This window comes from Mustela erminea, chromosome 10 (genome assembly GCF_009829155.1).
Source record: "Mustela erminea isolate mMusErm1 chromosome 10, mMusErm1.Pri, whole genome shotgun sequence".
NCBI lineage: Eukaryota > Metazoa > Chordata > Mammalia > Carnivora > Mustelidae > Mustela > Mustela erminea.
In genome coordinates, this window is record NC_045623.1 from 41,754,072 (window position 1) to 41,781,998 (window position 27,927).

General features: G+C 39.0%; 2 protein-coding genes across 2 annotated transcripts in view; both read right to left on the bottom strand.

Annotated features, from left to right (window-relative positions):
• The window catches only part of ADGRL2 (adhesion G protein-coupled receptor L2), a 508,892-nt gene extending 482,368 nt beyond the window's left edge, over positions 1–26,524 (bottom strand). The window contains exon 1 of the mRNA XM_032360958.1: positions 26,457–26,524. The gene's annotated coding sequence lies outside the window, so the exon portion shown is untranslated. The remainder of the gene's footprint in view (positions 1–26,456) is intronic.
• LOC116600722 (cytochrome c oxidase subunit 7B, mitochondrial-like) lies at positions 400–26,532 on the bottom strand. Its single transcript, XM_032360965.1, has 2 exons — positions 26,457–26,532; positions 400–3,822 (listed from the first exon to the last, which is right to left on the bottom strand). The coding sequence occupies exon 2, from the start codon at positions 3,669–3,671 to the stop codon at positions 3,429–3,431; it is 243 nt and encodes an 80-aa protein (XP_032216856.1). The 5' UTR covers positions 3,672–3,822; positions 26,457–26,532; the 3' UTR covers positions 400–3,428.
• Positions 26,533–27,927: the final 1,395 nt, after the last annotated feature.

The window sequence follows — 27,927 nt, forward strand, 5'->3', positions numbered from 1 at the left end:
TGTTAGAAAGGCCTTCCTGGATGGCGTCATGCGTTGGTGCCCGGTGGAAATACAGGGTCAACAACCATTACAGAGCTCGTCCCGTGTCCCAGTCCTGCAACGCGGTTAACACTTAGTCCTTGGAAGAGGAGATATGATACACACCTCTAGGTTACCCATGAGGAAACAGACCATGAGAGGTTAAATTGCTTGCTGAAGGCACAAGTGTAATCAGGGTTTGAAACAAATCTATCCCCTTCCCAAATCCAAACTCAGTGCAAACCACTTACATAATTTTAAATCTTTTGGTAGCCATAGTGAAAAAGTCAAAAGAAAGAAATGAGGTTAAGTTTACTAAAACATTTTATTTATCCACAGAAATCCAAAATTGTATTTTAATGCATAACTAATAAAAAATATTAATGAGATCATTCATATTCTTTCTTCCATCCACATCTTTGAATGCTGGTATGTATTTTATACCTACAGCACATCTCAGTTCAAGTAGTCACATTCCAAGTGCTCCATAGGTTCATGTACCTAGTACCTACAATGGCGGACAAGGGGCTAGTCCCTCCCTTGAAAGCAGGGTATCACTTTTTATTCTTGCCTTTTAGACCTCAGGCAAAACTCTGGGGCACTGAGGTCAATTGAACATTCTGAACCAACACAAATCTTTCCTGCCTACCACTCCACTCCCTCTGTCACTCCCTGTGTGTTCCACATCCACATATCTTCCTCCTCTACTCTCCCTGTGTCTGCTCTGCTTACTGTGATCCATCACATAACAGGCACTGGGCTCCTCATTGTTAAGAGGATTTTCATAAAATGGTTGGGAAATTAATGAGTGGTCTCAGATGGAACCTCGTGACCTCACTTTCCTCCCTCCCTCCCTACTGTTTTTACTCTTTCTTCCTTTCTAAAATATTTAACACATTAAGTTATAATCTTACATAAAATATTGCCAACTTGCAGTGTAGATGGGGAAAGACAGGCAAGGAAAAATAGAAACTTCCTAATATTGTCCTAAAATATCATTTCCTGTCTTAAAATGTTATTACAATACAATTTTGCTTAAGGTTGGGGGTTAGCAATGTTGGATACTACTAGGATACACAATACAAAATATTGAGACTAAAGATCAGGCTCAAAATCTGTCTTAGGTTAGTAGATCTCCAAGTTTTTTGTTAGCCTTTTTTTCCCCCTAAGATGAACAGATATGGTACATGACAGATTGAAAGAAAAAACACAAAAGTTTGGGACTGAGGGAAAAAGCATACATCTAATAATGTTCCCAGATAAAGATAATATGGTTTCTTTTCTTCTTTGTTTATCTGATTTTCATTTTTTATTTGTTTTGAGATCTTTTTCTAATTTACATATAAGTCAGGACACTCTAATGTCAAAGGAAAGGAGATTTGAATTACATTTCTGTACATCAGTAAGAGGTTTCAAAAAAATAATAGTTATTTAGTATGTTCAGGAAAAAGTTGTTGACTATAATTTGAGGGTTAAAGATTGAAGAGTAAATACTCAAGCCTTCCAAAGCTCAGTTTTGACAGGAATTTAAATGATCTTTAGCCAAATAGCAAAATAGCCAACATCCCAAAGGAAATGGTTGTAGAAATGCCTTAGTATTTCTTCCTCAGAATTACTATTGTAACTATGAAAAGTTAAGACGTTACCTTTAAAATGCAATATAAAATGTAGGTCTTATCCAGTTATGAATAATAAAGATCTCATTGTCTTTCTGCAAGTAAAGTACCTGGAGAAAATCCAATTAGGGCAATTATGTTCTGCCTATATACATTTTTCTTAGCAATTTAAATTTGATTCAGGCTTAAAACTCTTTCTATTCAGCAACTATTTATGACTGGATGAGGCAAAGCATTTCATTTGTTGGTGGAGTGATTTCCATAAATATGACAGCAAAATGTTCTGAAACACTTCGATATTAACATATCTTGCAAAAGAAATACATTACTTAATCATTAAATAGGATACAAATGAGTCTTTATTAAACTTCCCAGATAAACATTGTATTGACATCTAGTGGCTATAGAGGCTGATAACAGATAGACTATTTTGAAAGCGCATGGAGTATTAATATTTTCCATTTAAAATGTTCTTAAATGAAAAATGGGCAAAGTATACCTAATACTGAACAATGCTGAAGTATGGGTAAGAAAGTATAAAATTTCTTTGTGTTGATATGTTAAAAGCCAGGGATGGATCTGGGATGGTCTGAAAAAGAAACCTATCACAGCTGTTCAAGAAATATAGGAAAAACACCTAGATACTTGGTAATAGGTGTCATAAGGTACATCAACAGTAACAGGTCACAACCATTACAGGAGCTCCTCCCATGCCCCAGTCCTGCAACGTGGTTAACAGATCTTTTCTCACTTAGCTCTCGGAAGAGGAGATATGATATACACCTCTAGGTTACCAATGAGGAAACAGACCACGAGAGGTTAAATTGCTTGCTGAAGGCACAAGTGCAATCCGGATTTGAAACAAATCTATCCCCTTCCCAAGTCCAAACTCAGAGAAGCCACGCTGTGATTAATACCCAACTCTACATGTTAATGAACAAGTTAAAAATAATCATATTCATCGTTCGAACTCACTTAAAAAACAAAAAAAAACAAAAAACAAAAAAAACAACAAAAACAAAACAAAACAAAAAAAAGCACCCTGTGATTTTGTGACAACTGAATCTTGCCTATTGATTCTTGAGCCATTATTATTCTGGGGTGTTACTTTGAGCTTGTTTCTACCTCCGGGATTGACATTCATAATCATTTGACTCATGTGCATTGAATAACTTCGAAACGCTGTGCATCCAGAAAGAAGATAGGGTTCTCCTCACTAGTATAGATTCTTGGACTTTAAAAAAAAAAAAAAAAAAAAAAGGTTGTTTCTTTTCCTCTGAAAGAAGACGTCTTTGAAAAACTATCATAGAAAAGTATCACGGCAAGAAGTAAATTTACAGGAGGGAGTTAAGAAGTACGAGGTGGTGGCGACCTGCTAAATGAGAGTGTAGAACTTGAAAGAGGGTAATGGAGACATGAAAGGGAAGAAGGAGCCCAGGAAGAAGCTGAGTATAGCATCGGATGAGAGGGAAATGGTGGGCGGCAGTGGGGGTGGGGGACAGAAACGGGTTAGTGATGGATTTTACAAAACTCAGCTCTTATGGGAAACGTAAGAGCTTCGGTGGAAGGCAAAAAGGTACCCCTGCCTTCTACAGTTTTTCAAATAATGTATAATTTGCATAATCTGACAAAGACTAGAACACAGACGTAGATGTACACACATACATATTTTAAGGTTCCGAATGTACTTTATTTCTTCAATCATGCCCTATTTTAAAGGGTGCACAGTGCTTCTAGTTGAAATCAATTCTGAATTGGTTTTGAAACAATTTAGTGTTATACCAGCTGGGCTGATTACTGGTCTCTCCATTCCTTTGGGGTGCCTCTGCTAACAGGGGACAGGTTCCATTCTATTCCAATGTGTGTTGCTGTATATGCACATACAGCAGCACAGAAAGTGGCTCCATAAGTGAATACAGCATTACCATATTTGTCATGGAAATCAGGTGTCCGCTTCTGGCTGCTCTGCCTTGCCATTGTTTGCTGAATGCTTTGAAGTTGGAGACGACTTAGAGCATTTTTGGCCATGGGAAACATCCTGAAGACAGAACAGTGTGACTATAGCGGCTGGGTTGCTACAGCTTCGGGTCAAGTCCCCTCATCCAGACATAGATGTATATAACTCTCCGTTCAGTGTAGCCCTTCCTGCCCCTTTGGGTGATCCCAGCTCAATGTCGGCTGTGTGAATCTGGATGAAATGTGTTGAGGAAAGGAAGAACAGGGTGAGGAACAATTGCATTTCTAAGGCTTACAGTAGCTCTAGGAAATCTAGAGAGGCTCTTGGTCATTTCTGTCGTGGAACAGTCCTCTGTATGCCTCCATTTGGTATACAAGCATTTAGGAAGTATTTCTATCAATTCCCAAAGCAGACACTCCTCCAGATCTAAAATTCTGAGGTTAACTTGGAACCGAAGGAGGCTCTGGGAAAGAGAATAGGGAGACAAATTGGATAGGATGTGTTTAAGAAACACACTGGTAAGGTGTTCATAATGAGCAAGGGAAATGACAAGAAGTCTGACAGTAGTGTTTTGTGCAAGAAAACAATGAGCATTTGGGGATGAGACAGAAAACTACAGTCTGGAACAGAGAAGTTCACTCTAATGAGCTAAAAAAATCGCTAAGAGTCTTGACTTTGTTCTTGGGTGAAGATTGAAGAAAGGAGTAGAGCCTGCCTGTGGGTTTTCGGATAACGAGAAAGAAATGGGTAACACTGCTAAGGAAACCTTTTCATGCTTAATCTGGCAATGAGGTACCAAAGATAGCTAAAGATAGGAAATTGGATAAGGACTGGAAACTCAGAGGATTACAGCTGATCTGTAGTAGTTTGGGGATGAAAGAGTATAAAGGGAAAATAAGAAAGAAGTCGAGAGCAGACGAGAGAGGCTGTAAGCGGGTTTGCCGGAAGCAGGGAGCACTGTGCTGTGATCCTTCTCAGAAGACAGCAGATCAAGGAGCTGTGTGCCTGAAATCAACAGCAAGATGGAAAAGCATTTTTTTAAAAACTATGTGTGAGAGAGGACATCGGCATCTCTTCAGACCAATTCAGAGAAAACTGAGGCAGAAAAGCCTTGTCAGCTGTTTGCCAAATTTGGCTGCATGTTAGAATCTGCTGGAAAGCTTCGAGAAGTCTCCTGATGCTTACGTGGTGCCCCATGCCAAGAAATCAGAGTGTGCAGGGTAGGAGCCATGCCTCTACAGTTTTTAAAGATCAGCAGGTGATTCCAATTTGCAGCAAAGTGTGAAAAACACTTATTAACAGAGCATGCCTTGAACTTTTGGAGGGAAACTGAAGAGCAGATGGTGAGTGAGTTGATTAAAAAAGAATGACCAAAATCATCTCATGATATGGACGTGTGCATTATGCATGACCCACGCAAATCCTAACACTAGCCACTCATGGGGTTGTGCTTGTTTTCCTGACCTCTCACTTCTACCGAGGTTCCCTGACAGTTTATTTTTGTTATCGTGATGCATTGGATTTTCTCTTCCTATCTCAGGATATTAACATACTGAGCACACAAATTACAGAACTTTGTATGTCAATTGAAAAATGAAAAATGCTAGGTTGATGAAAACTTGGCATAAATTAGTCACAACATATTCAAAAAATGCAGCTTGAATGCTGAGCTGCGCACAGGATATGCATAAAAATCTGATGCAGTGATTATCTCGTGCACGGGGTATTGGATTTATGTGGTCGTCCTTTAAATAGTAACAACTTGCAAGGTAGTGGAAATGCTTCTATCCGAATTTGTGAGGTGATTCCAAGTCACACAGTTTGCTCCGATTTGGTTTTGTTTTTTTAGAAACATAAGTTTGTGTGCATTTTTGTCAGAGAACACTTCTTTTCCCACGAGAAGTCAACCCTTAGCAAAACATCCTGAAAAATGATGGTGTGCATCTTACTTTTCTTCTTTGATTAGGCTTGCTTAATTCTGTAGTATCTGCCCTTGCTTTGATGCCAAACAAGATTAAATTTTCAAGTGTAGTATGCTAAATTTATAATGTGAATTTAAAACAAAATTACTTATAAGAAACCAACATCAGCATCTAGGGACAAGGCTGAGCTATTAGCATAATTTACACCAGTAAAGATATTCTACCCTAATTATTTGTGGCCAATTATCAATTACTGGTCAATGCTAGAATCATTCACTATAATTATTTCCCTGAGGAATCCTCCCTGGATATAATGGAGAGCTTCATCACTTTTCTTTTCTTAGCAAAACAGTTTTTGTTTTTTTTCTACAAGATTTTTCATGTATGAGAAAACCAAATCTAAACCTTTGCTACTGTGAATGTCTCTAAGATTTTAGATTTTGGGTCTTAAATATCCACAGCAAAAAACTAAATGTATCTGTGGCTGACATAAGACATTTCTAGAAAGAATGCCTAAAATATAATATTGCTATTTCATCTTCTCCTTTTTATTAATTTCAGTTCTGAATTCATCTTCTCCTTTTTATTAATTTCAGTTCTGAATTTTTTTTGAAATTGAACAGATTGATTTATACTTCCTAAGTTAACATTTCAAACATTAATTCCTTTCCTTACATACAGGGTTTTTTGGTTTTTTTTTTTCCTATTAAAATCAATCGCAAAGCCTGCAAACACTAACCTTACATTTGAATTCCTAATGACTCCTCCTATTGTCTCATTTCTGTTTGAACCTGTCAATCAATGGTGAAAAGTGCTAATCACTCCCAGAAACCCCAATCTTGCTCACAAAAGTACCAGTCACTGAAAAATAATACCGATTGGTCATGGATGGGCAGGAAATCTCACTAGGGATCTAACCGCACAATGGAGTTTATTAAGTCCATTTTGCTCAAATCCAGCTCTCCCTGCATGCAAGGGTTTGGAACTTTAATTTCAAAGTCAGCTAAAACCAGCAAAGGTAACTTATATTCATTAGCCTAGCTCTGACTGAAGCACTGGGAAACCTCTTGGTTAGAGCTTCTGGCCCTTGATAAGAGCAGAAGCATTTATTTTTACTCTTTATTTTTTCCCCTCTTTATTTTTTAAGATTGTATTTATTTATTTGACAGAGAGAGACATGGGGAGAGAGGGAACACAAGCAGGGAGAGTGGGCAAGGGAGAAGCAGGCTGCCCACTGAGCAGGGAGCCGGATGCGGGACTCGATCCCAGAAACCTGGGATCATGAACTGAGCTGAAGGCAGACGCTTAATGACTGAGCCACCCAGGTGCCCCCTCTCCTTTTTAGAGAGGGGGAAAGAGTCTCAGTTGGATGCTAGTTGTTTTTAAATTCTTAATTGGTCCACATTCTTATTCAGCTGCTTATTATTTTGACATCTTGTTCTTTGGAGTGACTAGACATCCACAAGAAGGATATTTCCCATTAATTCTCCCTGTGCAGCAGTGTTCTCTCAAAGCCATGGCCACATTTATTACTAAAAAGCAGTTATGATGTGTACATACAGCGTGGGCCATAAAGTATTGCAGCCTCGGGTCACAGAGAGGGATGAAGTTTCGGCAGGCTTATTGTCCACATTATGCAGAACACCAACTTTCTTTCAGCCTCTCTCTCTCCCTCTTTTTTTTTTTTTTTTTTTTAACTGCAGCTTATTTGCTTTCCGTGAGGTGGCAGCTGCAGGGGGCTGGTGTGAAGAAGAGGAAGACGGTAGTATCATTAAAGAATAAACAGTAATTACCTTGTAGAAATCTCTAGAGTGATTGATTACCTCTCCGGCTTATAAGAATAGGCCTGGGAATATACAATAATTGATTTCTATTACTTATGTGTGTTTTCCTTTTAACTTTCCGAAGAAGCAACGTACTTTAATTGACTTTAATTCCAGATTACGTATTTTTATGACTTCTTCTGGAGTTGGCTAGGGAGGAATACAGTTGCTAGCCCCCTGAGCCGTATTACCCATTGGAAGCCGGCAGAGACGTGTGTGTGTCCATGTGCACGCGTGTGCGCTCTCGCATGTCGTATGTCATCCCACATCTTGTGCTCATCACTGGGTTGCTCCTGTCTTTCCAAGTAGGTACTCATTTAGGTTTAGATGGGCTCAGAGGAATTTCAAGGTTTATCAAGATTTCATAGTGAGCAGTGGTTTTAGCCAGGCCCAAAATGATGAAATTATTTATTTATTTATTTGAAATAAATAAACTTATTTATTTCAAATAAATAAATACAATGGAACAAGATTGCCCCGAAGCAAGCCTGCCCTATGTTGTGGGACAGTCCCTTGAGCAGGGTGAAGCTGGGTGCCATCAGACCTTAAATTGTGCCATTCCTATTGTGATGACACAGGTCTAGCCATGTCCCTGTGAAATTGCAGGGCACCATCGACTTATATTTTGACATTGTGAAGATCAGACATGTTTTGGAATAACTGTATGCCTTTTGCTGGCTGGAAAATTGAGACATAGTTTGCTATATAATGCATCTAGAAGAAAAGGAATCAAATGAAACCAGACCTTGCATTGGACAACACTGACAGCAGCTCGGACTAGATAAAATTTTGAGACTAGACTCAGTAGAGAGAACGTTATTCTCTGAAGCATCGTGTCTCCTGGCTTCCTAGGGAATTAAATTACTTTTGGTTTCTCTGACAATTTACACATTCTTTATACACTATATATTCATACGTATACATATATACCTATGTATACATACCATATATGTATACATACTGCATATATACATACCATTATATATATGTGTGTGTGTTCATGTATATGATCTTTCACAACAAGTAATGAATATGGGTTAACTGACTTTTCTCCTCTTTTTAAAAACAATTGTTCCTTTTTCATATTTTTTATTCCATTGCTTAGCCCTGTGTCTGGCATATTTTAGGGAACTGAAAATGTGTGTTGTGAGTCTCTGATTCCTGAAGGACTGATTACATCATTTGGGCAGATGCTGAGATGTCCATTTTTTCTTTGTTTGGACAAAAGCAATTAGGATAATATTTATTCTTTGGTATATACACAAAGCAATGTTACAAAATAACAGAAGATAGCAGAAGTAAACAATGCCTTCAATACTTCTCTAATTTCACCAGTGCCAAAGAGCTGCAGATGTTGGTTTGGGCATGCAAAACTCGCTAGGAGCTAGGACGTCAATATCTGGGAGTACTAAAGAAGCTTTTGAGTTCTTCATATTCTTGTGAACTAGGATTCCATTAATGAAAAATCTACTGGATTAGCAAGAATCATGGTAGCAGTTAGCATCTGCAGCTTAAAAATTCAGGATTTTTTAGAATGATTTTTCCCTCCTTCTAAACATGGACCAAAACTGATTATTTTAGCGGAACGGGTATACAAAATAGGAGTTCATGTCTGTTATCCTGCTTACACAGTGCCTTATAGAAATAAACTCAGCTGCCAATTATCCAAACTATAATTCTGATATCTAACTTACACATTTCCCTAAAAATAGTATGGGAGCATTTCCCAAATTCGAATGTAAAGACTCTGGCTCAGGAAATTCTCAGTGAGTCGACGCTGCCTGGTAGCTCTCTGTCGAAATAATGATTGCTTTTATGTTGTGTAAAATATTTGTAACTCCAGGAAGTCAGATCGTAGAATTTGAAGCTGTCACCCTAATAGCGAACGGTTTCACAAACAATACGGTGGACCTAAACAATGCCGCTGAAATATGTAGCCACAGACATCGGGGTATCACTTGGACAAAGCCACCAATAGCGTGAGTGACACTTGACGGTGGAACACTGGGCCACTGGTACTTAATGGTCTCGAGCTTTGTCAAGTATTCCTTTTTCTTTCCTTTTATTTTCTCTCCCTGGTGGCTATTTGTTATTCTCCGAAGACTACAGACTTCCCTTCCCCTGGACCTTTTTGAACTCTGCTGTCTTTGAACATCATGGATATTGCAAAAGAAACTATTTACTAGGCAGTAATTATATGCCACCCCTCGTGTAAAGGTAAATGATAATGAGGTATGTGCGAATAATAGGCAGCCCTGTCAAAGGGAAAAAGAGCGGCTTTTAAACGTAGAGCCATACAAAATGCCTTATAGACTTGTTCTGGAGTAACTGTATCAATTAAGCAGGCTAAAAGCTCTAACTCAGATGGGCACTGCACACAGCTTGTCTACTAGTGTTTTATTATCAAGTCCATTATGATGAGTTCTTGTCCTAGACAAAGGGAGAACAGAAAAAGAATTCAGGCTGACAAATTAGACTTGAAATCAGTTTCATTTACATAACGACTGGAAGTTCATTAATAACAGAGTTTTAATTATTCATGCTCTTGTTTCACTAGATACAGCAGTTTTCCCCCTGCTGTGCGGGATGTCTGGATTAGCTAAAATGAACCTTCGCAAACTGATAGGCTGCCCAGATACTCAGATGCTTTTCTATTTTCACACCACTAGAGATGGGGGTGGGGGTGGGGCAGGACAGAGTGTGTGTACAAATTGGGGCTGCGTAATGAGGGGAGGGGTGCAGAAGAGGAAGGCACTGAATAGAGAAAAAAGAAAGCTGGCTAGCAGGTTTGCGGAAAAGAAAGAGAAAGGAAAAAAATGCAATTGTTGTATAAATGTGTACTTGATGGGAGCTTCCACCTGAGATGATAACACTTTAAATATCAATCAGTTTAAGATTTCCTGATGGGGACTACTACCAATATGAGTGTGTGTGTGTGTGTGTGTGTGTGTGTGTGTTTAGGAGCACGCATGGGTGCAATTCTTTTCCTTTGGATATGGGAGCACTAATAGGGTTTATTTAGGTATGTTTGTATTCAAAAGAGAGAGAGAGAGTGAAAGAAGAAAAGAAAAAAAAAACTTTTTTCCCCAATTCCACAATATCAGGACAAATCCGAGAAACAGATTTAGAGTGGGCTTCAATACAAAGTTCTTCAATGAGAGCATTAGTGATATTTTCATTCCTGCTAGTAATAAATACTGACACGAAGGACACTTTCCCGCAAAGAACTTAAACTGTTTTCACACACATCAATCTCCTGCTACAGTCTCCGTGCCACCTCGTGAAGTAGCTCGGGGCTGATTGGACAGGGGATTATTGCATTTCTGGTTCATTTGCTGGCTGTATATTTTACGGGCTAATTTAGGTAACTATCTCACAAAAGGAGAATCCATGACAAATAAAAACAAGGCTCCGCTCTTCCCAACACCCACCTTGGCTCGGCGAGGTGGGGAACGAAGCTGGAGGAGAACCTCTGTTCATTTTGAAATCGCACAACAGCTGCTGGTTGAGGCTCCCAGGGCTGTCTTTGGAACAACTTTGTAATAAAAGTTCTTAGTTTGGGGAAGCATCGTTTCTAACACATGGAAATATTTTGAAGAAAAAAAAAATTAGAAAAGAGAAATGACATTTAACAGGAGTGAACCGAGTGCCAAGCACTTTGTGTTTTCCTGCTTGATTGAACCTACACAAAAATTTTATATCCATTTTACCATTTTACCGAGGACAAAATCAAGCCTCAGAGAGACCAACAGTGCAGCTAGTGAAGGAGCAGGTAAGAAATCAGTCTATGTTTGTCCACACCAACTCTCCCTCTGCTATATCCTTATTCTGGAGACAATGATTACTAATATTTTTATACAAAGTTGACACATTTTTTTTTGTTTTTCTACCTTAATTTTCTTTGCCCTCCCACCACGTAATGATTTTCTACAGAATAAATAGAAGAGTCTGGTTTTTTTGAGAATATAGCTTTCTTAGATCTTGACTAACCAGAAAGTCATAAAATCAAATATTTAAACAGTTAATCCAGGAGCAAGGTGCTAATATGAACAAGGCCTATTTCTAGTAACAGAATAATTGAGTAAGAATTAGACAGACTACTCTACCTGATAACTTTAAGTCAAATGCCACATTTGTAGATCACACAGGGAAAAAATTAATCACCAAGAGCTGCCACCTCTCATTACTTGAAGTTTGCTTCTAAGTGGGCATTTTGTCCACATACTGTGAAGGGCAGTCACGGACTAATAAAGACGACGTTTTCTTGCTTGCTTGCTCCTCTCCCTTTTCCTTCCTCCTTCCCTCTCTCCCTTTCTTCATTCCTTTCTCTCTCTTCCTCTTCTTTACCTCTTCCTCTTCCTCCTCCTCCCCTTTTCCTTCCTCTTCCGTTCTTCGGCAAGGCTATGCTCTGAAGAATTCACACTTACTGGCTAGTTTTATTTATTCCTTTTCTTGGGCATGTCCACCTTCCCCCCACCCTGTTTTGGCCTGTTTTATAAAGCTATCTATCTTTCCATCAGAGATTTTGAATGGTTAATTAGCTTCAGAGTGATCAGAAGTTCTCAACTCATTTACAGTATTTCACTTTTTTCTCTCTCCGAAGTATAGAGATATTAAGGAACAAAGAGGGTACATGGCAAGACTCAGGAGAAAAACAACAACAACAAATGTTTGAAAAGATAAAACAAGGTCCTTCACTGGAGAGCAACCCCAAGCAACACACTAGATTTCCGAGTAAAATACAATAAATCGGCAGATAGCAATATGCAAACATCAGAATCCGGGCGGGTGGCTGGGACTTTATTGACTCCAGTGACACCCAAAATGGCACATTCGCAAAAGTTGCCTTGGCAATCTGAGAATTAAGCTAAGGATACTCTTCTTCTAAATCTTTGACCAAGACTGCTACAAAAATCGGATGGTTTTGGAAAAGATGATGAAAACCAACCTTTTAAAAAGCCGAAACAACTAATTTTTCAAAAACACCTTCACTGCGCAATGGGTGGTGTGTCTGTTCGGCTTTACACTCATATTTCTTCCGATTTTCTGGGCCCTTTGACTCCTTTAGAAATGTAGAAATATTGCCAAAGGACAAGGGAAACAATGGAAGGCTGTGTGGGAAGAGGAGGAGACGGGATAAACATCTGGATTGCGTTTGATCTGATGGCTCTCTCCCGGTTAGGTGGCCGCTGCCCTGGGCAAGCGGGAGGGGGCTGCCTGTGCTCGTATTTGATTTCCAGGTGCAAGTATTCACTCATCTAAATCCTGACCATATGCTGCCACACATCTGCAGAAGTACTGCTGTTGCTTCTTGAACTGGACATAAAACGTACACCTGACTGAGGCGTGCAAGATAGATGGTCCCGAAGCCTCAAAAGCTCCAGCATTTTCCCAGGGAAGACTGAAGCCATGGAAGTGTATCGAATAGCTTGTGTCTTGATGGGTCTTTTGCCTGGTTCGTATGGCGTTCAGAGGCAAGTTGCAGGACCCAGGAGAGAAAACGTCTCGAGCCCCACCTTGGACCATTTTGTTCATCATTTATAAAGTGAAAGGAGTGATTTTTTTAAAGCTTTTATTTATTTATTTGACAGACCGAGATCACAAGTAGGCAGAGAGGCAAGAAGAGAGAGAGAGGAGGAAGCAGGCTACCTGCTGAGCAGAGAGCCCGATGCAGGCCAGATCCCAGGACCCTGAGATCATGACCTGAGCCGAAGGCAGAGGTTTTAACCCACCGAGCCACCCAGGTGCCCCGAAAGGAGTGATTCTTCAATCCCCTAAGGGAAATCCACCCTGTGTAGGGGGAGACATGTTGAAGACAGCAATCCCACTGCCCAAGATACAGTTTAGGGGGAAGAGTAAATTCTGGAGGTCTACTGTGCAACCCTGTGCCTCTTGTTGTATTATACACATAAAGATTTGTCAAGAGGCCAGATGTCATGTTAAATGCTCTTACTGCAATAAATGAACCCAACGAGACCACACCATTCACTAATTGTTGGCCAACTGCAATCTTGCAGGACATGGCTGTTTGCCAAACAGAACCGAAAGTTTATACGGGATGGTTAGTGATTGTGTGATTTTGGAAGACATTGGTTTACATATCTGATTCATAGTTTTCTCATCTGTAAAATAAAGGCAATACTAGTTCTCATATTGGGTCTTTGTTAGAATTCAATATAATGCAAGTAAAAGCATCATGGTTGCTTAAAAGGTGGCAGTTATTGTTACTATGGGACTAAAAGTTAGGAAGCCAGTTTCGTCCATCGGGCATTCAATTTATAATTTGAAGTTCCATCAATTCCACGGTGGCAAATTGAAAGGCATGTGCGGAATGCTTTCAGGCCTAGGGTCAATAATGATCGCAAAGGTGGCTCCCATTGTGGAATGATACAGGGCCTCCATTTGGAGACTGTAACCAGTACTGAGCTGTGATCAGAAGAAGAAAGCCCTTAAAAGGAAACACTTTGAAAGTGTCAAAACTTTTTTATTTCACCTCTGGGCCATTTTATATATAAGCCCAATATTTTTTAAAAAATTCACATGGCTGGAAATCTCTGTTAAGTCTGTTTTGTAAGGTTTTTTTAAATTATTTTTTATGTTTATTACAAAGGAATGTAATAAACAGGAAGAATTACAAATATATTTTTGTCAGAGATATTTTACTGTATTCCAATCTTTTGATTGTTGGTCAAGAATCAAATACTGTTAACAGTATTATTGTATTAATAAACAAAAACTTAATTCCCTGACAATGGTAAGGAATAATACTATTAAAAAAAAAACTTTCAGAAAAAGCTGGTTAATATTGAATGTCTTTTTTTTTTCTAGTGTATTAAAAGTAGAGACCTATGTTTTCCTTCTGTAATATTTTGATGTTTTTAAGAATAGAGAATGGAAAATTACTGTTTGTATTCCATATTAACTTACTATTGAGTAAAAGCATTTTTTTTTCTGTATCAAAGACTTGAAGACCTTGAATTTTTGTTACACTGAAGGAAAAAAAAAAAGGTAAGGGGTAAGAAAAAAAGAAATTGTCCTTACTGCATTTTGTAGCTTATGAGTTTGGTAGAATTCTTGTTCCCTTTCTTGTATCAATCCTTTCTTATGATAGATAGAAAATGAATTTAGTGCCACACTGGGGGATTCCTTGGATTGTTATTTAAAATATCCAAAGGATGGGGCACCTGGGTGACTCAGCTGGATAAGCGTCTGACTCGTGATTTCAGCTCAGGTCATGATCTCAGCCCCATGTCCTGCTCCACACTCAGCAGGGGTCTGCTTGAGATTCCCTCTCCCTCTCCCTCTGCCCCTCCCCTAGGTCTTGCATGCTCATGCACATACTCTCTCTCTAAACAAATCTTTTTTTTTTTTTTTTAATTTATATGAGAGAGAGAGAGCACGAGTGGGAGAGGGAGCAGAGGGAGAAGGAGAGGGGGAGGCAGACACTCCACTGAGTATGGAGCCCAAGGCGGGGCTCCATCCCGGCATCCTGGGATCATGACCTAAGCCAAAAGCAGACACTTAACTGACTGAGCCACCCACACACACCCTAAATAAATCTTTTTTTTTTTTTTTAGATTTTATTTACTTATTTGACAGACAGTAGGCAGAGAGAAAGGCCGGGGCAGGGCGGGAAGCAGGCTCCTCACCGAACAGAGAGCCCAATGTGGGGCTCGATCCCAGGACCCTGGGATCATGACCTGAGCTGAAGGCAGAGGCTTTAACCCACCGAGCCACCCAGCTGCCCCTAAATAAATCTTTAAAAAATAAAATAATGAAAGGATAAATAAAGCGTGAGTCAAACTTACAGTTCTGTGCACTGGGTTTCGGTTCAAGTAATAATGTACTAAGGGCAAGAGGAAGGGAGGAAGGAGCGGAGGCAGGGAAGTGACGTGGAGAAAAGCAGGGGTAACAGAAAAAATAATGATAGCAAAGAAGGAAAGGAGAAGAAGGGAGCAAAAAGGAAGAAAATAAAAGGCAAAAGAAGGAGGCAGCAAGTGGGATAAATTCTTTGGGAAACTATAAAATTAGGAACTATTTTGTGGGAAAGCAACTTGAAAGAGAGATACACAACAATGAAATAAAAACATCCATAAAGAAGCCGCCTGAAAATGTTTTACTGTCCTAGGCTAAAAGTTGTTCCTTATTTGGGAAAGGGGTGCTATGCAAGTGCCAACTGAGTTTCCTCAACAAATGAGTGTTTATGGACCAGGGACATGACTAAATTCTGTGAGGCAAACAACCTACACAACATGAATAATGATTGGAAAAGGAAAATAATTTGTATCATACAAACATTTGCTATTTCTTTATGGGTCATATCCTAGTGATGAGGGAGCAGGAGGCTGGCTGAGGACAAAGCAAAAGCTGGCACCTTGCACCCCCTCTTCACCCGCTCCCCTCCATATGTGTAGCATTCCTCAGGCACCCCTGACTGCCATAAAACGATAAATAGTTAACTTGCAGGGATCGCAGTCCTGCAGAACAGGAATCTCCCTTGCTCTACAGATGTCCTAGAGACCTAAACAGGGAGGTTACCTTATCAATAGCACAAATTTCCAGAGGCAAATAGCTCTCGGTTCCTGAAGCCCTAATGTCTCCCTCCCACCATAAACTGGAGGAGACTGAGGTAGAAGGGAATGTAAATGATAGCAGGATCATAATACCCCACCAAGAATCTCCCAATTATCTTGATGTTAGTGCCTGACCTAAAGACGACATTGTTCAAGCCATAACGGCAAAGACTCCCCCCCGGCACCTTGTAGGCCCTCCCTAGCATGTGAGAACTCTGTCGAAACCTCCCATCCCTTCACCACCTCCCCCCAACCGCAGCGTATATAACATGCCGACCCTCACAACCCGGGGCAGCAGCTCTTCCTGGGGTCCTGTCTCCGTGCTTTAATAAACCACCATTTTGCACCAACAACGTCTTAAGAATTCTTTCTTTAGTCGTCGGCTCCGAACCTCCTCACCCCACCGAACCTGACTTAAGTTCTGGGACTACATCACTAGGTAGTTACTTGAAATCCATGCTTACATTGCAAACGTAATACTTTGAAGATAATCTCGGCAATAAGTTCTACCAGTACGTCGACACTGAAATCAATTGCTTAGACCCTTACATATTTACTCTTTTGTTTATGAGATTTTTACAGCTCATTCTGAAAATGAGAAACTTTGAAATTTGTGACTGTAATATCTGGTGGTTTAAAAGTTATTTGAATTCAAGGTTCAAGTACCTGAGTGCTACACACCAAAAACACACCACGACTTTAGGAAAATCTCACGATGGCCTCCATTCTTGATTCATCCCTTTTCCTTCCCAGCCTTTCTAAAGCCTTGACTCAAATTTCAAAAGTCTTAAAAATTCTATTCTTCAGTGTTGGATGCTACATCCCTAGTGCTGAAATTATGTATACACATACGTTTAGTTCTTTCTTCTTAACTTCATCAAAAAAGAAGAATATATACAATTTTTTTGAATTGATCTCTTTTCCACCTGCTCTTAAAGGACTTCTCCAATTCCCACGCAAAGGGTAAAACAACACCACATGGGTTCTTCTTTTATCATTTTCTAATAAGTAACATGCCTTTGAGGTGCCTGGATGAGGTCCCTCCTAATCCGCATCCGATGCACTGTCACTTTTAATTCTCACGAGAAGGAACTTGTAACTTTTACCCCTTTTTCAGGGAGACAGCGAGTGTCACACAGCACAGTGTTGGATGTGGAATAGAATTTAGGTGTGGCCAATTGCAAAGCCATATCTTTATATATTCTGCCGTCTAGTCTTTTATCACGTATGTCTCAGTCTGCTTCCATCTTCTGCCCATTGACTTCTGAAGCTAAGGTTCTCTAGGGCAGCTATCAGGTTCTACTCAGCTGTGCTTCGATATAGGGATGGGCATGGAAGGAGGTTCATAAAAAATTTTTGGCAAGAATACAGTAAACCCAGTTCCAGCTTTATAATCAAGCTACCCTTAAGCTTTGCAGAAAGCTCCTACATCTTCTCAGTTTCTTATTACCTCAAACAGATCTGCATGCTCTACGCACAGGGTTCGAGAAGGAAGTTAAGAGTATGATATATACTTGGTCATATACGGGGACTCCAGACTAACAGACCCAGTCCTAAATTTCTTGTTTAAAGTCATTTACACAAACAGGATATTCACTCTAGGTTTCTGCAGAGAAAGCCCTTCTATTGGTAAACTGGGAAATTCTCAAATCCCAGAGGCACAAGTACTTCAGAATCATGGCGACGTTTCTGTAGCAGAAACGTATGAGCAAACCTGGCTCTATGGAGGGAAAGGGAAAGCAAAAAGCATTCTGATGATGAGGGTCCCAGATGAAGGGAGTGCTCTTAATTTCGGAGTGTTTGTGAAGTGACATTCCCAAGTCTGTAGTCCATTTATTATGGCTCTGTTCTGGCAGGCTTTCACCAGGTGTTTTTCAACGAAGCACTAAACTTCCCCTCGTTGACTCCAAAAGGAAACCTTCAGGTAGGTTTAATGCAGAAGATTAAGACTGCATTAAGATTAAGTCTGAAATGTTCTGCTACCAATTAGCCCTCTAGTATTTCTGTAAGCCTTGAATTTTTGATGCGATCAATGACACCAGTGGAGCCATCTTCTGTGGAGTGGTTATTAAAGATATAAAAATCAATACAAAGATGATACTTGGAAATCTATATCACAAGATAATGAATCACCATGAGAGCAGACTAAGAAGAATGTCAGCAAACCAAACAGAAGGTTTGTGCATAACAAAGTATCTCGTGCCAGTAGAATTCAAGCTAAATTTTGCATGAGACAGAAGTCTTCAGGCTACACTTATGATACATTTGCATGACAAGGTTTTAATAAGATGAAAACACAAGCCCAACCAGGCAAAGGGCTTCTAGTAACATTTGGGGGGGGGAGTGCGGGGAGTGGGGATTGAGATGTTCAGGACTGAGCCAATAATGGCATGATTTAACTTTAACTAATGATAAAATAGCATTAAAACTTTCTCTGTCACTAACCCTCATTCAATTTCTTTTAAATGAAACATTATTTGCCTGCATTTTAAGTCCATAAGTACTGATTGTTATTGGAGCTACGTATCGGAGCTTCACAGAATAGCCCAAATTTAATTTGAACTGGGGATTGATTTCGTTTCCTTCAAAGAAGATTTTTTTTTTCCTTCCAAAATTGAGCTGGTGCATGACTTTGCAAGTTCATTTTGGTTTTCTCCTTGACACAATTGTAAGTGACAGGAGAACATTTATGTGTTTTGTCCTTAAGGGACATCACGAAGTTGCTAATGAAGCCACAAATGACTGGGAGCTATTCTACAGCTTTAGACATATGGATTCCCTATGATCTCACGTCATCGCTGACAGAAAAAGCACAAATAAGCAAGGCTGCCCTGTCTCCAGTACACTAAACCACTGTATATTTAATAGATATAGAGTTTTATGCTTGAGATTTTCCAATTTACAACTACATAAATAAACTTTTATAGACAGGGATTAGGTGAGGGTGTGTTTTTGTGTATGTTGGGTGGTGCAAAAGTCATAAATGTTTCTATTTCGTTTTTTCTCCAGGCACATATATGAGTCCCTCATTAGCACTCATCAGTGACAACCCTTATGGAAAGACCTGCTCATAACCACTAAGCATCAAGTCTTAAAGAGCAAAGCCTGGCTCTTCATTAACCAATAAACTTACTGATTTACTGAGAGATGTCTTTGCTTTTCTTGGAATTTTTTCATCCACGTCTCATCCTAGTGACAACACCATTTCCAGAAAGTGAAACGATTTGTTTGTGCTGTTGTGTATTACGTATGGTTTTCTCAGTGTTTTTGCAGGTTTCAAAGGTTACCTTGATCAGTCAGGGTGGGTTTCCCACAGATTGATTTTTTTTTTTTTCTCCCAACATATCATGTAACAGTAAGAGAGCTAGATACATCTTGTGCAGTCTTAACAAGTCTTTGCAGTTTTGACTTAATTTGTTTCCCTCCCTTTTACCCCCTGAGGGTCCCACAGCAAATGAACCATTCAGTAGCATAAAACAAGGGGAATTAGTTTAGATTTTAATAAAACACAAACCTCTTGCGGGCAGTATCTGCTCTGATGTCGAACGTGTACAGATTAAAATATTGTGGTGTTTTGATTATTCTCACAACTCATGATAGTGCCCTTGAACCCCCATCACCTGGGAACCTCAGCACCCAGACCTGTTCAGTTCTCAGCCTCATTGATGGGGACAATGGGGCCATCTTGGGGAAGATACTTTGTTGTCTGTAGAATCTACACTACAGAGCCATCAATATACTTAGCTGTTTCTCAGTACTTTTAGACTCAGGATTTAAGTTGAATAGTCCCTCTTATCTCTTTTAGGTGTTGTGAGGGGTGAGGGAAGGGTGAAAAATGCTATTCTCAAGGACAAGAGTCTTATAGGTAACATTTAAGAAAGTGGTTTTTGGAACAAAAAGATTTCGCAAGCCATGGAAACTTTTAGCCTTTATAACCTTTGTCCTGTTAGCTTGGGGATGGGTTTTGATGTCTTGAAAGGCATTTGTTTCAAAGCTATTTGTTTACAAATAGCTGATCATGGTATAATTCATGCTAGTTGCTAAGGATACACCTTATGATAGCAGAGGAATTGTGAGGAAGGTATTCAGTAAGACTGAAAAGCTGTTTCTCCTATGAGGTCACATTTTAATGTTTTTGGGGGAAATGTTGGTTAGTGTCCTTACAAATTTGGTTACCAAAAAACCCAAATTGGATAAGTATCTACACCTGGGGAGAATAATCAACTATTATTTTTAATAGGTGGAAGAAATGAGATGCTTAGCAATTACGTAAGGGCAAAGTCCTTCCTAACTGTCTAAAGGATAAAAACTTGAACCCCAAAACTTGGTCAGGTAAGTTGCATGGAAAAAGTTAAGTTTTCAGACAATGTCTGTTCACCAGATAAAAACCCGATGAATCACTCTTGATAAAATGAGCTGAGGTGATAAAAAGGCTAGATATCTGAACAAGAAAATTTCATTTTCCATGTAGTTAAGATGGGCCTATAGGCAGGAGATAAAACCCACAAAAAACATTTACAACATTAGCTGAACACAAAATAGTTTTTTAGGTCTTTAATTTAATTTAGAAATCAAGAAGACCAATATATTATTTTATAATACCATGTCCTTTTTTTTTTTAAGATTTTATTTATTTATTTGATAGACGGAGATCACAAGTAGGCAGAAAGGCAGGCAGGTGCCGCCGGGAGCATGATGTGGGGCTTGATCCCAGGACCCTGAGATCATGACCTAAGCTGAAGGCAGAGCCTTAACCCTCTGAGCCACCCAGGCACCCCTATAATATCATGGCTTATATAATGTAATATTAATATATTTTTCTAGTTTCTCTGCAATAAAACAAGAGTAGTTTTAATTAACAGAATGTTAACACATAATGGAAGCAAAAAGAATTATCCAGGAGTTTCACATAAGATCTGATCTTTGTAAACAAGCTCAGAATTAGGACTACTTCTTGACCTCTATGAATCAATGCTTCACTAGGCATTAAGGGTCAACCCTCTGACTGGTCACTTGGTTTTTATGAATCCAAATCTTAGAGGCTCTAATTTTAGGAGAAACAAAGTAGGATAAGAATATATTAAGGCAGGGAGAATTGAAGTTAAAATATAACCAAATGAGGGGCACCTGGGTGACTCAGTGGGTTAAGCTTCTGCCTTTGGCTCAGGTCATGATCTCAGGGTCCTGGGATCGAGATCGAGCCCCGCATCGGGCTCTCTGCTCAGCGGGGAGCCTGTTTCCTCCTCTCTCCCTGCCTGCCTCTCTGCCTACTTGTGATCTCTGTCTGTCAAATAAATAAATAAAATCTTAAAAATAAAGTATAAACAAATGTGTTGAAAAAAGCTGGAAAGAAATATAACAAAATGTTAACCATGTTTTTCTTGAGGTGTTGGCACAAACAATGACTTTTATTTTCTTTCCTGTATATTTTGAAATGTATAAATCTTCAACAATAGCACTTCTACTCTACCCAGAAAAAAATAGATCAATGAAAAGCACAATCTAGTGGTTGAAATTACTGTTCTATACAAAATGAATGCATTTTACCACTGGTAATGCCTTTGGCTATAGAGGAAAGAGGGTTTCTATAGAAGGATTACAGTGTTTTATATCTAATTAGATGGGAAAGCTTTAGGCAAAATCAGAACTACCGATCCTGGAAGCTGAATACAGTGAAGACTTAAGAGACTTGAGAAGAAAAGGTAAGATCAATGGAAGATCTTCCAGACAGTGAGAACAGTTGGTTAGAGAGTGGGTAAGAACATGAGGAATGTGGAAACAAGACAAAGTGAGCTTTATATGAAAGTGAATAATAAACGAGAAGAGATTAGGAAGTAAACTGGCCTTGAATCTGAAAGTAAAGAGTCACGACAGAACTCTGTATTTTGAATGTCAAAATTGAGGAACTCCATTGGGAAATAAGACTATGGAATGAGCAAAATCAACCTTAGAGTTAGATTGATTTCTACTGGGGTAGGGGGACTCGAAGTTATTAGCATTGGGTCCGGTTTATTAACATCTTAGCTTTCCCTTTACTTCCAAGAAAAAGCACATATGATGCTTTTGCTCTTCATAATTCACTTGCTTAGTCAAATACTCATTGATTTTTCTGAATCTGTAGCCTATCTGCTTGTGAAACATTCATTGACTTCATGGGACTAAATAATAAGTATTGGTTGATGTTAATGTACATACATGCAATAAAACTGTCAACTTAGTCATCTTCCTGGTCTACCTGAGTATATAAGAAAAGCATCATTAAACAGTGAGCAGCACTGTCTGAGAGGTAGTACACATAATGGAAAGAGCATGCCCCTTGACCTCAGATAGACACGGGTTTGAGTCCTGACTCTGCTACTTGCTCCTTGTTAAATCTGATCAAATTAAATTTTTGAGCCTCATTTCTTTATCTTTAAAACAGGAACAATACCTTCTTCTGTATATAAATTTTGTGAGGATTAAATGAGATATACATAAATTAAAGCATAGACAGAATGCCACATATGCAATAAACACTCTATCCACAGTAGCTATAAATATCACTGCCATCAACATACTCACAGTTTACTTTCACAACACAATGCGACTTAGAGTTTCAAGAACAGTATCTAATTTTAATTTCTTTTGTGTGAGCCAAGTTTTGGATTATTAATATAAATGTTCTTATTTTTTTCCTTAGATGGCAAATGGTTAATTCATAGAACTAATTCAGGGACTCATCTTCCATATTCTCCAGTCTTTCTCTATGAATGTCAATAATGGTATTAGCTTTCTCTTTCTCAATCGGTTCCTTTTGTGGTTGGTCAGAAACCCAAAGACAGCAGGGACAGCTGAGGAGAATGAGTCTTCAGGGAGAGAATGTTTATGCTTGATGAACCTCTGAGACCCTGGGTTTTTATTTTGAATAGCTGAGGTTACTCAGTAAGCTTTACACCCAAGCCCAACATTTGGGTCTTAAAGACTTGAACTTAGCTACAATAACTGCAGTTCTTCCTGAGGGGAAGGAATTCTTTCTATCCAAGATGGATCTTTGCAGTTGCAATGTGATGGGCATGTCTCATAGTCCAGGAAAGCTTGGGATTTTGGTAAGATGTCTACTCTTACTGGGCACAGATGAGTGAAAGAAAGACCTGTTTGCTGGGTTTTACCTGGCTTTCATGGTGAATTAATCAGCCCCTTCATCTGACTACTCCTTTGTCTTGTTTTTAGGGGTCAAGTAGCTCATTATATAGACCCTGGATAATGTAAATATAGGACCACTGGTTATTTGGTCCTGAGAAGAACTATGTCTCCAAGCTCTACTCATTATTAAAATCCCCATTTGGATCCCACCTCTTCTGTCATAACTCTGACAGAATTGATCATTTATAATACTGGAATGAACACATACATATATTTTTTGTGATGATATATTCATTTTTATATGTTGATTTTACTTTTATAAATAAACTGGAGAAAGCAACAATCACATTTTTTACTCTTTTTGTACTCCCTTGTGGAACAGTTGAGGAGATGTTAGAGACCCTCAATAAAATTAGCTAAATTACTTTAAAAAAGCAGTTTCTAAACATCTAGCCAGTGAGACTGCAATAATATATTTAGCTCATGCTTTTTGTGATTTTAAGGTTTCTAATGAATGTGAACAGGGTTCATTTGAAACTAACCCTTTCATTCTTGAAATGATGGGATCCGGGCGCAAGAGGAAAGGGCAGAGGCTGAAGGAAAGCCTGAGAACAGAATGTGGATTTGGTGCCTGTTGGAATTCACTAAATATTTTTGGTGCTTGAAAGTTTTTCTTAAAAATCAGCTTCAGGGGCGCCTGGGTGGCTCAGTCGTTAAGCAGCTGCCTTCAGCTCAGGTCATGATTACAAGGTTCTGGGATCGAGCCCCCCATCAGACTCTCTGCTCACCCAGAAGCCTGCTTTTCCCTCTCCCACTCTCTCTGCTTGTGTTCCCTCTCTTGCTGTCTCTCTCTCTCACTCTGTCAAATAAATAAATAAAATCCTTGGGGAAAAAAATCAGCCTTCACTTTTGAAACTCCTTTATTTATTTTTTCAAATTTTACATAAGAAAATTTTGTTAGATCATTGTTAATTGTTCAAGATCACTCGGGAAATTCAGTAGAAGGTTTGGGACTAGAACTCAAAAATGCTATCCCAGCCATGTTTTTTTCACAATGACACTTACCTGAAATGCTGGTTACAGGGAATAGACATTATTCACTCATGTCTCTTACATTACCATAGCAATCAACGTTTATTTGTAGCATAAAGACCCCCCAAAATTATGCTGGAATAGTTTAAGATAAAACAATTTAAAATTTCTGAAGTGTTACACTAAGCATTGTCTTAATAGTTAATATTATTGCTTCCACCATAACTGTTACTTGCCTTATTTTCAATATTATAATGAGGTGATCTTTTTCAAGACTATGTTAAGACAATATACGTGAGTGGTCATTATTCAAGACTAGATTGAGATCTGCTATAATTACTGGATTTTTTTTTGAAAATAGGAAAATGAAAAAACTTCATACCAACATATGAGTAAAAATCATGATGCGGAATGGTCTCTATTATTTTTACAAGAAATTTTCTCTTCCAATAGACTGCCTATTATTAATATCTGTTCTTTAAAAGATACCTTGTTATTTCTACTTTGCCAAATATTGCCCATTTAAATGATTTTAACACTAAGTATCACTGTGAACTATTATAATAGTATGGTAAATTAAAAAAAGATTCTAACTTCAGTTTAGGTCTTCCTTCTTTTTCAAATTAATAGTCTAAATGGCTCAGCAGATAACTTGTTTAAAACTTATAATCACCATTTTCTACATATGATTATTAAAATAAAAATATAGTCATAATCAATGATGGCATTTGTAAGAAATATATAAATTATGTTAAATAAACCATCTCCCCTATGTGTGTTAAAAGATCAATTGCACATATTTGCATTTCCCAAGTTATCTTCAGAAATAGAATAGTGATCAATTGCATTTTGGAGCTGAGAAAACTAGGTCAGAGAGCAGTTACTGACCCAGAACTGAAGCTAGGTGCTGCAGGGTTCCATAAACCATACGCTGATGTTATTTATTTTCTTTTCTGTGTTCTGTTTCTTTCAGTTCTGAAACTGGTGGATGGCAGCTTTTAGAAACATGCTTTTGCTCATGGAGGAGGAAGAAATCCAATGACTTGTTCTGACCAACTAGCAGGATGGTCACGTTCATTAGAAGAGAAGGATGGATACCAGTGGAAACACAGACTACTGGCAAACCTACTGGAGAGATGAAGTCATTAGCCATATATAGGCTCATTAAGCTCTAATGGGGATCATAATCATCCGTTTGTGATTTGAAAGAACGGTGCCTCCATCCTTTTGAAAGGCTTTTTGTTTTGTAGATCCCTTTTTATTCTGCTTCCTGAAACTCTATGCCAGTTGATGTTTGCGTGTTTCTGAAATGGCTATGAGTCTTCTAATTGATTCTCCCACTCCACCGTGCTGGAGAGCTGACAGGCACCCTGCCTTCAGGTCACTTTACACGTCACACCACCTAGGGTTAGCCAGGGACCCATTCAAAGGGCAATGGGATGCCAATTATTTCCCTTCCTGGCATTTACATGAAAGGTATAATATATCTCCTTTAGGAAAGAGGCTGCTAAGAGCGAATTGGGAGTTTGCTTCCCTTAGTACTTCCCACAACGACCAAGTTTCTGGACAGGAAAATTAAGAAGCTGAAACAAAATGAGGAGGTAGAATGAAAGCCCTTTCGTTAATCAGTAAATTTAGTGTTTACTGGGTGCTAGGCAATATTTCAAATGTTTTGTGTCTACTCATTTGTTTATACTGTGCCGCAGCACTTGGAAGCGAGTCTTATGGTTTCCCCCACTTTGGCACTAAGAAAATAGAAGCCCACTGTATCATAGCCAGTAAATGGCAGAACCACAATTTGAATTTGGTTTGGCTCTGAAGCCCAGGCTCCTCACCACTTTGCTGTAGGTGATATCAACGATCCTGTACGTACCTTCATCTAGATTCGATACCTTCTAAAAATGAACAATCATTTAACAAGCAGGAAAGCAAATGATGACTGATCTAGAGAAACAAAAATATGAGGCCATCCTCTATAAATTCCTTTACCACGTACTTCGTACTTCCTCGTCTGACTTCGCCTGTGGTAGAGGTGGTCTTAAAAGGAAATTTTATAACCCCACTACTTCAACACAGGAATGCATCCCAACACTTTTGGGCTTCCTGTATGAAAATAACGGCTCTTGTCACTTTCCAATTGACTATGTGATTTGTAATGTCCTGGCATACCCCAGAGCAGGTGCCCCCTAAGATCATAAAAAAAAATTTTATAAAAATTCAAGGTACATAGCAAGCTTTAAGTGACACACAGTACAGAGCCTGACTCTCTAGAGCGCCAACCTAAAGCACAACCCAATCCCCAACAGATGAATGAGAAACAACACATTTATACAATGCTGGATTTCATACTATAATTGAATCCATTGTGTCATAGTTTGAAATTAATCATTTACCTTATGAATCTACGTAGGCTCCATATTCTTCAGAACTAGTTGTGTGGCTCAGAGTTGAGATGTCTGAGACCTAGAAGGAAGACAAACAACCCACCGGTCAAATTCAACGGGGAAAGAATGTCAGTAGGATTAAAGATACATTCTCAATGTACATAAAATATTGCTTTGAATCAGATGCAAATTATAAAGGCATTTACTGTTTTGGAGTCTCAGAGAAGAAAGAATTTAGATGACATGGGGTATCTGTGTCAGTGTCCCTACGCTTTGAGGATCAGCTCAGACAAAAACATGAACGGGTTTAAGATGTTTCTGGAACTGAGCCAAGTAACTGAACTCAGGAGGGAGGAGCAGGCTTCCCTCCCTCCACCCCTTACCCAACCTGGGGCACTGGTTAATAAAAAGATCAATTGCACTCTTATCTTGTTAGTCTTTAGACTGTCCATTGATGCCACCTGCTTACTTTAAATGTGAAAGCCTGGGCCAGCCATTGGAAAGCTGCCACCATCACTTGGGAACCCCCTTTCTTTCTGCTCTACTGATAGGAAGGAAAAGGCCAAAGTCAGACCCTTGGAAGCCGAGCATCTGTTCCTTTGGTAAGCACAGATGTGAGCGAGGGCAAATCAGAAAGCAAGGCTTTACCCAGGGAAGGGAGGGTGCATGGTTTCCTCTTCAATGACTATACCACGATGTGAGTAGGTAATAAGTTAATATTAATGTGAACGCAAGAAACATTTAAAATGTACATAATAAAATGGCTTGGAGGATTTTTCTTCTTTCTTTAGGTAACCATATCCCTCAGATCTGCCACAGCCATGTATTAAAAACACACAGATTACACAAACTCTGTGTTCGCTTTCATGGTCTTTGGGAGTCACGTGTGTTTTTCAGTTGTCCATTCTTCTTTTCCAAAAGCGTAAGGAAAGGTTAACCTAGCTCGTTTTAGGATCAGTCGACAGTGATTAAAGTTTCAAAAGAAACATAACATATGTCCTAAAACAAAGAAAGCGCCTGCGAACCACTGGTGGACAGGGAAGAAACTTTATATTTTTTATATTGGTAATGGGATCTTTTTCCTCAGAAGCCAGTGGCTACTTCTCTGAAACTCTGCAAACGGCACCATAAATGGGCCTCCTGACTATTTTCTCACCCCTGACACTATGTTTAACCCACATTGCACACGTGATGGGAAGACTCCAGACCATTCATTCCATCTCTGTAGAAGATAAGTATTCATTTCTCTCTTAATAAAATGAGTATGTTTAATTTACCTTGTGCATATTTGATGGAAGACATATTTATTATTTATTGATTATTACCATTCAAGCGGTGAGCATTTATTTTACTACCAGTAATAGCTTTCTCTCTCTCTCTCTCTCTCTCTCTCTCTCTCTATTTTACATGTCGATTCCAGTCAAAAACATTTTGCAAGGAGTGAAATGTTAACTTAGAGAAACGGTACTATGTGGCAGTT